Source organism: Nothobranchius furzeri, chromosome 17, assembly GCF_043380555.1.
Source record: "Nothobranchius furzeri strain GRZ-AD chromosome 17, NfurGRZ-RIMD1, whole genome shotgun sequence".
Classification (NCBI taxonomy): domain Eukaryota; kingdom Metazoa; phylum Chordata; class Actinopteri; order Cyprinodontiformes; family Nothobranchiidae; genus Nothobranchius; species Nothobranchius furzeri.
This window is the reverse complement of record NC_091757.1, coordinates 56,143,044-56,158,043: the sequence shown is the minus strand read 5'-3', so window position 1 is coordinate 56,158,043 and position 15,000 is coordinate 56,143,044. Positions and strand designations below refer to the sequence as shown.

At 46.3% G+C, this 15,000-nt stretch overlaps 1 protein-coding gene across 1 annotated transcript in view; it reads right to left on the bottom strand.

Moving 5' to 3' along the window:
• The window catches only part of adamts12 (ADAM metallopeptidase with thrombospondin type 1 motif, 12), a 25,834-nt gene that overhangs the window by 7,740 nt on the left and 3,094 nt on the right, over window positions 1-15,000 (bottom strand). The window contains exons 3-19 of the mRNA XM_070546216.1: window positions 12,250-12,421; window positions 11,928-12,136; window positions 11,182-11,265; window positions 10,777-10,901; window positions 10,111-10,260; window positions 9,359-9,502; window positions 8,742-8,886; window positions 8,574-8,666; window positions 6,898-7,043; window positions 6,636-6,805; window positions 6,273-6,406; window positions 4,405-4,525; window positions 3,372-3,616; window positions 3,146-3,287; window positions 2,931-3,057; window positions 1,197-1,407; window positions 128-1,099 (exon numbers count right to left, since the gene is read on the bottom strand). Coding sequence (XP_070402317.1) covers window positions 128-1,099; window positions 1,197-1,407; window positions 2,931-3,057; window positions 3,146-3,287; window positions 3,372-3,616; window positions 4,405-4,525; window positions 6,273-6,406; window positions 6,636-6,805; window positions 6,898-7,043; window positions 8,574-8,666; window positions 8,742-8,886; window positions 9,359-9,502; window positions 10,111-10,260; window positions 10,777-10,901; window positions 11,182-11,265; window positions 11,928-12,136; window positions 12,250-12,421 — 3,390 coding nt within the window. The remainder of the gene's footprint in view (window positions 1-127; window positions 1,100-1,196; window positions 1,408-2,930; window positions 3,058-3,145; window positions 3,288-3,371; window positions 3,617-4,404; window positions 4,526-6,272; window positions 6,407-6,635; window positions 6,806-6,897; window positions 7,044-8,573; window positions 8,667-8,741; window positions 8,887-9,358; window positions 9,503-10,110; window positions 10,261-10,776; window positions 10,902-11,181; window positions 11,266-11,927; window positions 12,137-12,249; window positions 12,422-15,000) is intronic.

Genomic DNA, 15,000 nt, shown 5'->3' with positions numbered 1-15,000 from the left:
TCGTTGACGTTTTCTCTCAGATGCCGTTATTCCGACCACGTTTTAATCGTAGACAGGAATGCTTTGGGACCGGGTTTATAGTTGACCAGTAACATCTTCAGAGTGATCATTAAACATCTTCACGTACCTCACTCCAGTTCCCCACCAGCCAGAACACATCCGTGCTCACCGGCGCTCTGGCCGTCAGGTTTCTTTGGTTGGTGGACCCAGTTCCGGGTTGTTGGCTCTTAGACTGAGTAGCTTTGGACTGTTTGACTCTAGAAACTGGATTGTTTTTCTCGACTGTCACAGGAGACGTCTTCAGTTTACTGCCTGTGACGTTGGGCTGAGGTGATGCAGTGGTGGACAGTTTTCTCACAGCTGAAGCAGGAGCCTGTTTCTTTGGGGCTGAACGATTTCCATAAACGGGAGTGGGAGGGGGAACCTGCTGTGTCCAGTGGACATGTGTGCTGATGTTTGAAGACGTGGGTCTGGTTAAGTGCATAGTAAATGGACTAGTTTCTGCTGTTGGGGTCATTGTCTGACTTGTGCGTGATGTCACTGTGGTGACAACGTCAAGGTCGATAATCTTCTCCTCTTCTGTTGTCCTGCCCTCAACAACGTAATCATATCCCGGAGTGTATGGCACCGTATTTGGAGTACTTCCTTCCTCTGTTTCCTCTCTTTCTTCTGAATTTTCCTCCTTTACAACAGTTGATTTTTCATTTGTTTTAGAAAATGTTGATTCAGTAGGACCGTTTTTTCTTACAACACTAAACTCATCATCCTCTGGGTCTATGATTTCAGGAAGAGCGAAGGATGTCGTGGTGACGGTGAAAACAGTTGTAGTTTCCTTGGTGCTTGTGGTGGGTGCAGCTGTGGTTCTCTTGGGTGTCCATAGGGGAGAGTCTGACTGCTTCGTGGGTCGGATCTTAGGGGGGTTAATGCGGCGATAGGTAGGAGGAAGCCCAGATCGTCCTGGAGAACCCGATTTAGGGCAGCTCTGCAAGGCGCACAGTGATCTGGACCTGGGCTTGGTTGAGAGGTTGCAGGCCTTTTGGGGTTCCAGTGAGCATGACACACGGCGCGAGCGAACAGCTCCTCCGCACGTGACGGGACACTTCGAGGAGAGCACAAAGAACACTTGAGCTCAGAAAACAAAAGGATGGGATTGAGGTTGGTGAGAAAGGTGCAATGAAAGATTTGAGGAGGCTTACCTCCTCCCAGCTGCCAACAGCCCATGCCCGCCCACATGGCACGTCTCTGTTGCACGGCACCACAGGTTTAGGTTTAAGTAGATGCCTGCATTCCACAGGGTGGAGAACTCTTTCCTCCCCTGAAACTGTGCGCACGCAGAGAACCGTTCTCTTCTTCAGTCCCTCTGATCCACAGGTGGCTGTGCACTGCTGCCAGCCACCAACCCACCACCTGAGGGCCAGGAGAAGACAGGGAAGTGTGGAGAATGAGGAATGATGCTGCTGGCAATCAAATGAAAAACCTCAGATAACTTTATAAGATGGTGCAAATGATAGTGTGCAAAATTTGTGAAATAAATAGAGGTTGCATATACATCAGAGCAGAATCTCATCTCCCCCGGCGTAGCTGCTTATCATCATCACATGAAGGGTGCAAAGCTCGCTAAACTCACAGCCATTTTTCTTCGTCCTCTTGTCTGGTTTGATGACGTAAATGTTCTGAGACGAGCATTTGGGAGTCTGCAACGCGTTTTCACACATAAAACTAGAGTCACTGTGGCCGCCTGTGGAAAATGACCACTTGTGCTTTTGAATAGCAGTTTTTTTCTTTGTATTTGTTTTTGTTAATACATGCAACCAGGGTCACAAAATGTGTATTTTGATGATATTTGATTGCCTCCTTTTGTTTAAAATCTTGCAAATGACTTGTGAAGCGCCTTGGGGGCCTGTAGAAGAACACTAAGAAGGTGCTCCACAAATACAGGCTGATTATTTTAATTATTTGTTTTAGTGGTTGGACTCTCTACATTTGATCCTTTTATGGATAAAAATGAGAACCAGACAAACTGAACTACTTGATTAAACAGAATTTTTCTACAATTGTTTGAATAAAATAGGAATTCCAGAACTGCGCTGCTCTGGGTGGCTGCATGTTGGAGTAGCTCTGTTGACTATATGTAAGTTTTGCCTTTTTTGGACATTTTTTCTTCTAGTTTCTCAAGAAAAACTGTATTTTTTTGACATTTTACTTTTCTGTTTCTGGTGCTGTGAAGCTTGGAGGATTTTTACTGCATTTTTGTCACTTTTTGAGCATTTGTTATGATGTGTAACCATGGCAACAAGCTGGTTTACAATCGGGAGCAGCTGATTAACATTGGAAAGGCTGAAATAATACCTCAACTGAAGCCACAAATCCCAAATGAGCTAAAACACAAGAAGCGTGGGTGCAGAGCGGGAGCAAAACGGAGACAGAGAAAGAAGAAATTCAAACCATCTCTTCCATCGATCATAACGGGCAACGTGAGATCACTGGCCAACAAGATGGAGGAACTCCAAGCCCTTTCAAGGACTCAGCCAGATTTTCGGCAGTTTCGGAACCGCTGGAGGAGATAATGCAAAGAAGGATTCTCCAGAGAATCAAGAACATGATGGACAACCCTGAGCATTCTCTTCACAAGACTGTCCGACAACGGAAGAGTGTCTTCAGTCAGAGGCTTCTTCAGTTTGGCTGCAACACTGACCGCTACTGGAGATCCTTCCTGCCAACAGCCATTGTAATATACAACACCTCTTTGATGACTTGATTATTATTATTATTCTGAGCTACTACAGCAATCAGTTTCCCTCTGGGATTAATAAAGTGTTTTTGAATTGAATTGAATTGAAATGAATTGAATTGAATTGAATTGAATTCAATTGAACTGAATTGAATTGAATGCTGTGAGACATATTATAAAGGTGTTTGGGAGTACACACCTTGCAGGACATTCCATGTTCTTACACTTGCGGTGTCTGTCCTCTGGACGGCTGTCTGGGTCACACAGGGACTCATCCACCACACCCACGTCTACCTCAGAACAGCGAATGGGTTGGTGTTGCACTCCTGGGGCCAACGCAAAATAAAAAACACGTTATACAAGTTAATTTTTTTTTTGTGAATTAAAAAACCAAAAGCTAAATGCAAACAAAACCTAGGCCACAGGTGGTGCTGCAGTCCGTCCAGGCCCCAGGTGTCCACCTATACATAGGCTCAGCCACCTCATTCCCGGTCTTTTTGCTCTTCCTGATGGTGTACTCATATTTTATCCCTGGATTCTTCTCCTGAAAAAGCAACTAGAAAACAACAAACAATTCAATAACCAGTTAAAAACAACCAAGCACCTGTGCTCATTCAGTGCTAGCCTCCATCCGGCCCACCTGGAGCATGACGGGATGCTTGGTGGGTCCAGGGGCGGTGAGGTTCTCCATGTTTCCGCTGCGTTCATAGTAGAACGTTGTCCCCCCAGCCTCATACTCTCCATTCCACTGGATTATGTAGTTGCCGTTGAGGAAGTACTCGTCCGATCCCACACTCTTCACAGCTAGGAAGTTACCTGCTTCCTCCATTTCCTTTACCAGAACATCCCGAGCCCCCGCAGGTATCACCCCCACATCCACATAGCCTGGGAAAGCGGGAAGGGAGTCAGAATCACGTTGAGGTAATGGAGGGCCCACCATGTCTGCCGCCACGCTCACACCCAGACTAGCAGACACCTTGCCTCTGATCTTTAACAGAGGGTGGGCTCCGTTTGCGGGGGTGGCTGGCATGTGCGCTTAGTCGGCATGGGGGGCACTGCCCTGTCTCTGGTTTTTATTGTGTGGAGGGTGGGTGGGTGGGTGTGTGTGTGTGTGTGTGTGAGGTGGATGGGAGAGGACAAAAGCAGCAACGTGCGGGTCTGTGGAGTTTAATGATGTTTGTGGGAAGGTGTGTGTGTGTGTGTTTGTGAAAGGAGGGGGTTGGCTTGCCCTTGGTGTGAGCCTTTTGAAGTCCTGCACATCTGGGCCAGTTATCTGGGAGGGATGCAACGAGAGGCAAACACATGCAGGAGGAGAGAAGAGAGCAAAGAGGGAGTTTTATTGTTTCAGGGCCTCCATCACCATGAATCTGTCTTCACGGTGTGTTGAATTAGTGGCTGACTTCCACGTCTCCAAGTGCAGAAAAAAGTGTTTTTTCAAACAAACATGCTTTCATACACACCAACATCACACTGGCTAAGTGCAGCGGGACAAACAGCTGCACAGGCAAGCTGGCTGCCATGGTAACCGATAAACAACAGTGTAAAGCTAATGAGCCGAATCCTTTTGCTTGTGGCCCATCAGAGAAGATTTTTGCCTGTTTGGTGTTGCTGTGAGTTTACAACAGTAGGGACCGTCACGTTTGGACCGTTTGAAAAATCGGCGTTGCGCTCACCAAAGCCGTCCTCGCCATCAAACCGCTTGTAAACCGTCTCACAGCTTGTGCCGTCACCCAGACAGACTCCACAACGATCCTCCACTGCGTTTGAATCGATCCCGTAGTCACAGCCAACCTCCTGCAGAAGAAACGCAACAAAGAGAGCGACGATGTGCTGAAACGCTCGTTTGGAGCATGAAGGAAGTTTCCAGAGACTTTTCTTTATGTGTAGTTACGCTCCCAGCATGGTGGCCAGATCCCTAACAGCCAGATTTGGTTGTTAGGGATGATTGAATCAGCTGTGCAGGTTATTTATTAGGTTATTAAAAGAGCAAAAACTGATTTTAATAAGCAACGTTGTGTTGATGCATAACATGAAGCTCGCTGTGCTAAAAGTGCATTCTTTCAGCTGTTGCTACCTTTTTGGTCTGGCAGTAATTTTTCTATTTCAGCAGGAATGCGTTGATTGTAGTTTGATTTTTTTTTAAACTTTTTTAAGATTTCACAACATTCCACTGAAATCCACTGCAGCTAAGATGACGACAGGTTAACCTGGACTTAACTGACCCAAACACAGCCCTTATTACAAAATTACTTCCTGTTATCTTCACAGTCAGTGGATATGAGCCAAGTCGTAGACTAGCTACTGTCCTGCAGCATTGACTCTTTTCACATCACCCCGCTTCTCCTCCAGCTTCACTGGCTGCCAGTCAACTCCAGGGTTCATTTCAAGATCCTGGTTCTGGTCTATAGGGCCTTACATGGACAAGCACCATCTTACATTGGTGATCTTCTCAGGCCCTGTCCACACGTAGCCGGGGATCTGCCAAAACGTAGATATTTTTCTACGTTTTGGCCTGTCATCCACACGAAAACGGAGTTTTTTCACACGAAAACTGATCTTTTTAAAAACTCCGGCCAAAGTGAAGATCTGCGTTTTCTCCGTTTTGGGTGTCTGCGTGTGGACGGACAAAACCGGAGTTTTAAGGTCCGCAACGTCACTTTCCGCGACAAAAAAAATGCTGACATCACGTGTGCGACCTGTGTTTACACTAGCCGACAGCATGGATGCCCTCAGAGCTGCGCTCGCTTTATCAATCGTCCAAGCTCTTTCTGCTTGTTTGTTTTTGCAAGAGGAATTACTGCTCCTTGCGGAAGACCACAGACGAAGGACGAGGTTAAGAACGGGGAAGTACTGCCGCCTACAGGTCTGGCATGTCCTTAACAACGTATTTATCCGGGTACGTGTGGACAGAGTTTGTTTTTAAACGAGGTGGTGTGGATGCAAGTTTTTGGAGGGGCGGATATTCGTTTTTAAAAAAGCCAGCTACGTGTGGACTAGGCCTTAGTCCCTACACCCCCAGCAGGTCCCTGAGGTCCAGTGACCAAAGCCTACTGGTTGTGCAGCACCAGGCTAAAGGTCAAAGGTGACAGATCATCTGCTGCTGTGGCCCCCAGACTCTGGACCTCTCTCCCCCTGAGCCTGAGATCAGTGGACTCAGTGGTCTCCTTTAAAAAGCAGCTGAAGACTCACTTGTTCAAGCTGGCTTTTGTATGACCTTCTTCACCTCTCTCTCTTTATTCTGCTCTCCCCACCTATTCCACCTTCCTCAGGATCCACTGATTTCCCTCTTTCCTGTTCATTCTCTCTCTTTCTTAACATTTTCTAATCACAATTGTCTATTTTTGCTCATTTTAAATATATTTTTAAACATTTTCTAAATTCTTTTATTTACATTTTTTGTTTTTGTGAAGCACCTCGTGATTTTTATCTTGAGAGGCGCTGTAGAAATGATGTTTTCTTCTTCTTCTTCTTCCGAAAAGAGCAGAAAGCACCTGATCACCCTGACCTCCCAGTTTCTGAGTCTCTTACCCAGCCACACTACCTTGCACACTCCGTTGACACAGATGTTTCTGGACTTGTTGTTCATGAAGCATGGGGTTCCGTCTGTCACCGTGTCGAGCATCTTCTCAGCAAAATGCTCACCGACCGGTCGACAGTGGAGCTCACAGGGGCTTACTGCGGATGAGTGTGAAAGCAAACAAACCCTTAGAAACCACAACTGCCACAAACTCAAAACCCCCTGATACTAATGTAAAAGTTTAATCTGTTGTATGTGAAAAGTGACGGAGGGGTCTGAGTAAACAATCAGACATAAACAGCTGAACACGTGTCTATGCTGCCCCCTGTTGGCTAATTCTAACTACTGCAGCCACAGAAAACTGGTTTTGATGCTTTTGACACTTGCCTGGGTTAGCAACAGGAATCCAGTGGTAGAGCTCATTATGGTATGGCACGGTGTCAAACTCACTGCAGAGCATCTCTCTGAAGGTGGGTTTGTCGTTCTGACAGGGTTTTGTGTTACAGGTCCGATAGCGCTTCCTTTCTCCGGTGCAGTATTTGCCTCCAAACTCCGGTCTGTCAGAAATGTACCAAAATAAAATAATTATTTCATATAAATAGATTTTTTTTAAAAGGTCAAGCGTGTTTATTGTTGTGAGAGCTCTCACTTGGGGTTGTTGCACTCCCTATCTGCAGACTGAACTCCGGTTCCACAGGTTCTAGAGCAGTGGGACCATTTGCTCCATGGCCCCCAGCCTCCGCTCACCGTCTCACGAAGTTGACCCACAATTACACACTCTCCAGAAATGCACCACTAAACAAAACACAATAAAAGTCAAAAATACCAACGCTGGTATAGTTTACCATTTTTAAAAGGAAGTCGAACGTGACCGTCTGACCCCGTTTCCTCATCCCTCCCTAGGCCTCTATAATAAAACTAATAATTTACGCCGGCCTCGAGCGTTGACCAGTGAATCCTCAAGAAGAGGGAGCTGTTCAAACCCAGGTTCAGGCATGCATGCAGAAGGTGAAGCCAGAAGTTTGCAACGAAGCAAATACATAATTTTAGATTCCTTGACTGCCTTCTACTTCTCACAGACTATTGAATCAGCTTTGTGGTCTGCAAGGACCCAAAACGGATGAAGAGTTAATAACGTTTCTTTTGGACAGGTCAATAAAAAGTAATTTATTGTAATTTAGAGAGCTGAAACAAAAAATGATTCACATAAATAAATAATAGTGCAGATACCTGATGTATGCTGCGTTTACCATAGGTTAATATGGTGCAAGCTAGAATGCAGGGGCGTGTCCAGATCTTTTAAAATGGGGTGGCCCAGGCGAGGCACAACTTTGTGCATGGGTGGCACCAATGGTTATGCTTTTTTTGTTTTACCCCCAAGCCTTTTGTGGACAATGAAAAGCCTGTTCAAAAGTAAATTAGTGTGTTGGCACCTGGGGTGGCCAATCAGATTCCAAGGGCGGCATGTGCCACCCCAGACCACTCCCTGGACACACCCCTGCTAGAATGCTAACTCGACCAGCATTGGATTAATGTCGTCTGAAAAGTTCTAACTAAGAGGAGAAAGGAAAGTATCTCGGGGTCTTGTTCACGAGTGAGGGTAGGAGGGATCGGGAGATCGACAGGCGGATTGGTTCGGCGTCTGCAGTGATGCGGACGCTGAGCCGATCTGTCGAGGTGAAGAGGGAGCTGAGCCAGAAAGCCAGGCTCTCGATTTACCGGTCGATCTACGTCCCAATCCTCACCTATGGTCATGAGCTTTGGGTAATGACCGAAAGAACGAGATCGCGGATACAAGCGGCCGAAATGAGTTTCCTCCGTAGGGTGGCCGGGCTCAGCCTTAGAGATAGGGTGAGGAGCTCGGACATTCGGGAGGGACTCGGAGTAGAACCGCTGCTCCTCCGGATCGAAAGGAGCCAGTTGAGGTGGTTTGGGCATCTGGTCAGGATGCCTCCTGGACGCCTCCCTGGGGAGGTGTTTCGGGCATGTCCTGCCGGCAGGAGGCCCCCGGGTCGACCCAGGACACGTTGGAGAGGTTACATCTCCAATCTGGTCCGGGAACGCCTTGGAGTCCTGCCGGAGGAGCTGGTGGAGGTGGCCGGGGAGAGGGCGGTCTGGAGCTCCCTAGTTGGGATGCTGCCCCCGCGACCCGGACCCGGATAAGCGGAGGAAGACGACGATGAGGAGAGAGGAACGTAAAAGGATCCACCTTTTGACTGGAGCTAGTGTACCTTAGCGGCGGATTGAGCTATAGCTCCTCCTCTAGTTCCTGATGACATCACGCTACAGACCACAGATTTACTATGTACAAAAAGAGACGTTTACCTTATCTGGTCCACAGCGGGTACCGTCTATAGGGGAGTCCAGTTTGGAGCGACAGGATCCATTCACCGAACACCACAGAATTTGACAGACGTTCTGAAAAAGAACTAAAACTATGAGGGACAACTTTATTTCCCTGCAGGGTTTCAGAACGTTCTATACACCACCGACATCGATTTCCGGACAGAAGGTGGCGTTTGGACCGTACTGCAGCTGACACTGATGCTGTGCGGTGTAGCGGACGCCGAGACGAGCCAGTGGCGTGGTTAGATCCCTTTTTGAAGGACGGTCATCCAAACAGAAGCCCCAGCCTCGACTAACGCAGAGACCAGCAGCATGGAAACGAAAAGAGTCAAACAGGGTCGAAGTTAAGCTTTGAACATTCACGTTGCTGCAGCTGTTTTTGTTGTTCTTGGACTGGAATTATTTAACTCATCTCATCTTTAACACAAACGTCTGCAGAAGCTGAGACAGACAACGCACCTGCAGCTACTCATGCAAGCATTCACACCCTCTCATGTCCCAGTTTGCTCTTTTCTTGTCTCTCATTTGCTTGACTCACTTCAGATGAACTAAGTCTGAACCTGAACCGGCACCTTGCTTCTACATTCAAAAAAACACCTTTGATTACCCAGGGACTCCAGAAAATGTGAATGCTTTTACGCCCCTGTGCTCTTTGCATCCAGGTGTCGGTGTGGAGAATGCATGCACAGGTAACGTGTTCCTGGTAAGTAACGGTGCTCAGAAGGTTCTTGGGGCTCGAGAGTAAAGTCCAGACTCAGGCTTACTCCAGGAAGTGCGTGATGTACTCTTTGGAGCAGGAGGACCAGGTGAGAGGCGAGCTGTCGTACATCAGCTGCCTGGACATGATGAACGGGTGTTTCCCTGTCGTCTCACAGTCGTTCCCCTGGCCGTCGTGATGGATCCCAAAACTGTTCTCAGACACACACAAGCAGCATTTCTGTCACTAACACACAGAAGGGTTTCACAGGAATGACTCGGCTCAACGCTGCGGCTGTGGAGGACTCATCCCGCCAAAATGAACACATGAATAAATAAATAAATTAGACAAAATGTAATTAGGATAAATAAATAAATAAATGAACAATTGTAATTGGAAATAAATCAATGTAATTATTTACTATCTGATAGTTTATTAATCTAGAAATGTATTTACTGCAAAAGGTTTTCAACGTTTATTTGTTTATTTACACATTTATTCATTCATTCATTGTTCATAGTGGGCTGTTACTTTTAACAAACAATGATATTAAGCAAACTAAGTATATAAAGAACATTATTTTGTCTCAGATCGTCCATTTCTAACTCCTTTGTCCATTTTTTTTTTTTTACTCTTTCTGAATAATTTACATCACAGATATCCAAATGGTTGCTTGTGGTTCTGTTGTGTTTGCTCAGTAATTATTGCTGTAATAAAAGATGCTTTGTAATAAATTACTGAGGGCTCTGGCTGCATTTTCATCATGTTTTGATGCTTAATGAACTTCACACTGTTCAGGATTCGGATGAAGAGACGCACCTGTGGCCCATCTCGTGGGCGACGGTGAAGGCGACGGGCAGTCCCGAGTCCTCGTTGATGTTGCAGCTGCGATGGGGTTGGCACATCCCAGACAGATGAGACAGACCCAGAGTCTCGCAGGGCTGGTTACTCCCTGCACAAATGTCCTTCCTACAGGCAGAGACGAAGGGTAGGTAAAAAATATAGTGATGCGCCGATATGAGATTTTTGGGCCGATACCGATATCCACTATTAAGATCACTGATACAGCCGATAACCGTTATTTGCCGATACCGATATACTGACATTAATGCTTCTAAAATCAGCAGATTTTGTATAGAATGAAATTATTAAAGCTGAATTTACGTTATGATGTACACACACCACACACGTTTATTGTTCTGAGATGATTTCATTCACTGTTCACTTGACTAAACAAATACACACCACTCCCCTCACCCTCTGAATCAGGCAATCAAACTGAGACGAGATGGAAAAAATATCGGTTGTTAATATCGGCCCGGTTTTATTTATCGAACCGATACCGATTTGTTAAAAAATGACTAACATCGGCCGATACCGATATTGATGCTGATATGTTTTCCGTCCCTAAAACAATATAATACAGAAAACACACTTTTACTACAGATTTTACCATTTGAACGATTTGAATCGGGTGTCACTTGCCTGGTGAGCAGCACGGCCAGGTCGTGGTGAGCTGGGTGTGTGTCACTTTGAGGGTTTAGGTTTTTCTGCCAGGTGCAGAAACTGGACAAAGTCGTGTCTGCGTGGTGAGCAATTTTCAACCCTTTCTGCAAAATGCAAGAAAAACACAGACAGCGTTCCAAAACAGTCAGTAAAAGAATGGGAATGGGTTTAAAACCTTTTCTTTTGGAAAGAATGAAACATGTTTTGTAGCATGACATTTATTGATGCTGGTGTTTGGATGCTGAACATCCCATGTTCCAGCTTGCGATGCTGGTCCAGCATCCAGTCACCAGCATCCCAGTTTACTAGCACCAAAACACAACATTAGTAAATACTATGTTGTTTGTTTTTCCAGCAGGGAGAAGAAGACTTGTTTTATTTTACCTCTTCTCCTTGTAGCAGGATGAGGCGAACTAAGACAACATGGATGGCATTACCAATACTGGCATCATGAAAGATCCCAGCTACCTGTCAACACAGGAAAATCATTCTTTATGTGGAGAATCAATCAATACTTTATTAATCCCAGAGGGAAATTAGAGTTTCAGTACACACAATTCAGAGATCAGACATACATGGGCAAGACACGTGACAAGAATTGGTGACTGTGGTCATTCACAACCCTGAGTCGCGCTACCTTAATAGAGATAAGAGGGTTACATGAGGATTGGTTCAGGTGGAGGGAAAAAAAGCACTTCAGAGTTACCCTCCAGCAGGAGGGCAGCTTTGCTCTGCAAAAAAACACCTCAGACAGATATGCAAAAGACTTCAGACAACACAACATAACATGAGACTCCAATAGGAAGGCGGGAGGGGGGGGGGGGGGGGGGGGGGCTGGGATCCTGTTTCCCCCAGCGAGAGCAGCCATCCACGGCGCTCATCTACTGTACAGTCACAGGTGGGAGGGAGATCTTGGGAGAAGCGAAGAGCACATTGACTCCTCCAGCTGATGACCTCGACCGGCTGAAGTCCACCAATCCGGGGGTGGGGGGGTGGGGGGGTGGGGTCACAGCATCTGTCTGCATTCCTTCGTGGGGGTTTGTTTGTTGCTTGCCACTCAAGGCTACCTGGGCGTCAGATTCAGATAACAGAACCCCACCGGACTTGGTTAGAATCAGACGTAAACCCACCATGTTCATGATGGTGAAGATGTAGGACTCCACATTGTCCCCGCCGTGGTATTCGATGAGTTTGGAGTCAGCCACCACCATCGTCTCCACCCATCGCTCTCGGCTCACGGAGCGCTGGGAGCGGGGCCGAGTCTCGGCCTCCTCCTTCTCCTGCTTGCTCTCCCACTCCTCCCTCTCCCTTTCCAACTCGAGGGACTCACTTGGAGCATCTGAAGAGTGGATAATTAAACACACAGCTTTACAACACACGTATCCTGGTTTGACTCAAGTGCAGACAGAAACAAAAATTTGCAATCACACACACACACACACACACACACACCTTGAACTCCACAGGGGCTGGAGGCATGTTCAATGCCCCGTTTTTGTCTGTGAATTTCTTCAGCAGCCCTTGGATAAACAGCATGCGGCTCCGGAGCTCCTGCTGGATGATCAGCTGTTTTCTGCACTGGTTCAATGAAATAATTCCCCTCTGGAAGGGAGAAGAATCCTCTCTGAGAAAAAAAAGTGTCAAGAACAAGTTTAGACTCTGATCAATCTTTAATCAAAACAAATCAGGTTATTCAGATACCCATTAGGCCTGCTGTGGCGTTGCAACATTTAGGAGCCCACCAACAAATCAGCAAGAGGTGCAGAGTTTGACCACAACGCCTATAAGATGAGAGGGTGGACGAGCCGTCGTAAGACCTGCAGAAAACACCACTTCCATGCCCCCCCCCCCCCCGGCATATTCTCATCTGCAGCCACAGCAGCAGAACAACTCCTCCTTAAGTATGCGTTACATGTTCTTACTGGTTCTTCCTGCTCACATATACCAAGCCAGTACTGGTTTGTTTTCTGCATCCATTTGAAGAGTGCACACGTTAGAAAAGGTGACATTTGAGTTTTATGTGGTTTTTGTGAATATACCTCACATCAAGCTGAGTTAATGCATGTATGGATTTTTTAAATCAGCTTCCTCTCAAAGCAATGGAAAGACAATAACATGTTTGCATCAATATCTTAGTAAAGAAATGTAACTGGTGCGTTTCAGAAGACCATTCTTGGATTCTTGATGTTCCAGAGATCGTTCCAGCTGTTTTTGCAGCTTTCTGGGTCACCCTGACAAGTTTGACATCTGTTTCTGGGAAGCAAAAAAAAAAAAAAGTGAGAAAGCAACCTCTTTCTGCAGGCTGCAGCTCTGACTCGGCTTCCCTCTGCTGCGTTCATGGAGTTCAGGGCTGAGGAAGCCAGGCCTCCCTTTGGAACGACTACATTACTCCATCTGTTACAGCGTGTCTCAAAAAGCACGCGTACCCAGGCTGGAACTGACACTTCATTGGACGTGCTGATCTACGCTCTTATTTTTTCTCACCATAAACCAACAGCACAATAATCAAAACACAAACCAGGATTTCTCAATGCATGTCTGAGGTTTGGTTGTTTTGTGCAAACACTGAAGAGGGGGTGGGGGGTGGGGTTCTGACTCAAACGTGGCTTTTGGCCAAAGTTCCCAAAATTGTCAAGGACTCATCTCCAGAGCATGCAGACTGATATGCCCGTGTTTTGCTAGAGTTCCCAGAGGCCCAGCAGCGAACACTCAGCTCATTCCATGCTTGCTCCGTATCTCATCCAAACAGCAGTAGGGCCTATGCACTGAAATTCATTTACTGCATGGAAACACGCTGAAACGTGTCCTGCGGTCAAACCCTTCCATCATCTTCTCTATCTGCTCCTGACTAGTTATTCCCAGCAAAGGCAGGTGGTAGGGAGCAGATCAACCAGGAAGGAAAGCTACAAAGAGACCCACTGAAGACCGGGGGCATTGCTCTGCATGAGGTGTGTGATGAACATTACTGACTGCAGTCCTGCTGAGCACCAGACTTACAGGGTGGTTATGGCGTTAAACATAATCCTTAAACCACCACACAGAGCCTTTGTGATGTCTCTGCTCTGCCCACAAACCTAAAATCCTCACAGCAAAGACTTTGTTTCCCATTTGACCAAAATGGGAGAATTCCTAAATCCCACTGCCTTCACCTTTTCCATAAACCCCTCTCCTCTGACCTGGAGGAAGCTCTCTGTTTGGGTGTGAGGAGCCCGAGCCACGGGAGGTTACCATAACACAGGTCTGTGCTCTAAACACACCGGCCATGTGGAACTGCTTTAGTTCTGTTTCCTGCTTCTGTGAGTCTTTAGAGCGCCTGCTAACCGGACCTGAAATAAAGCTGCTGGCTGATTAGTGGGACACCAGGAGGAGTGGGGCTGATGGTGCTCATTACTGCATGAGGATGAATTACAACACGTTTACAGCAACAACAACAAAAAACCTCTTTGTAAACAACCTGTGCTTGATTACAAGAGTAAATTACCAGTTTTTCTTTTTGGGATCGCCTTAAAGTTCAAGAGACAATCCTGTCTGAGTTAGCTTCGTTCTTACAGCTCAAACATGCATTTTTATCTGCATAATGTCAAGAAACATCAATCTGAATCAGGCAAAATGCCTTCATGATAGATTAGAGCGTGCATGTTCTTGTTTAGCGTCATGCCTCAGGGTTAACTGATTAAAACCGAGCAGCTTTCCCTTGGCCCAGTGCATCAAACATTCATCCGTTCTCTTTCAGATACAAGAACGCAGACAACGTGTAAAACCACAGCCCCACGCTCGTAGCTAAATGTAGCTCATTTGCAGCATTTGTCCCTGGATGGGCTTTTAAAACATGGTTAAAAACAGAAGAAAAAATTTACATTTCTGAGTAAAGAGATTCAAAACATGCACAAATATAAAAACGTGCATTAAAAAATAAATGGTAAACAAACAGGGAAAGCTCAGTGCAGAAACGCTCAGTTTGCCTGACCAGCTGGGTTCATTATTTCTGCCTCAGATGCAGGAAGTTAAAAAGACAGGATGTTAAGGTGTTACTGAAGCTGGGAATAATATTACAGCCAATAGAAGCTGCTCTGCCTGGTAGGAGAGCAACCCTGAAACCATTTTCACACATGCAGAATCACCCAAAGGCTGCCCCTGAGGAGATAAACACCTGAAGAAGAGCTTCCAGGTGAGTGCATGTAAATGAATCAAGTTACTTTTGCA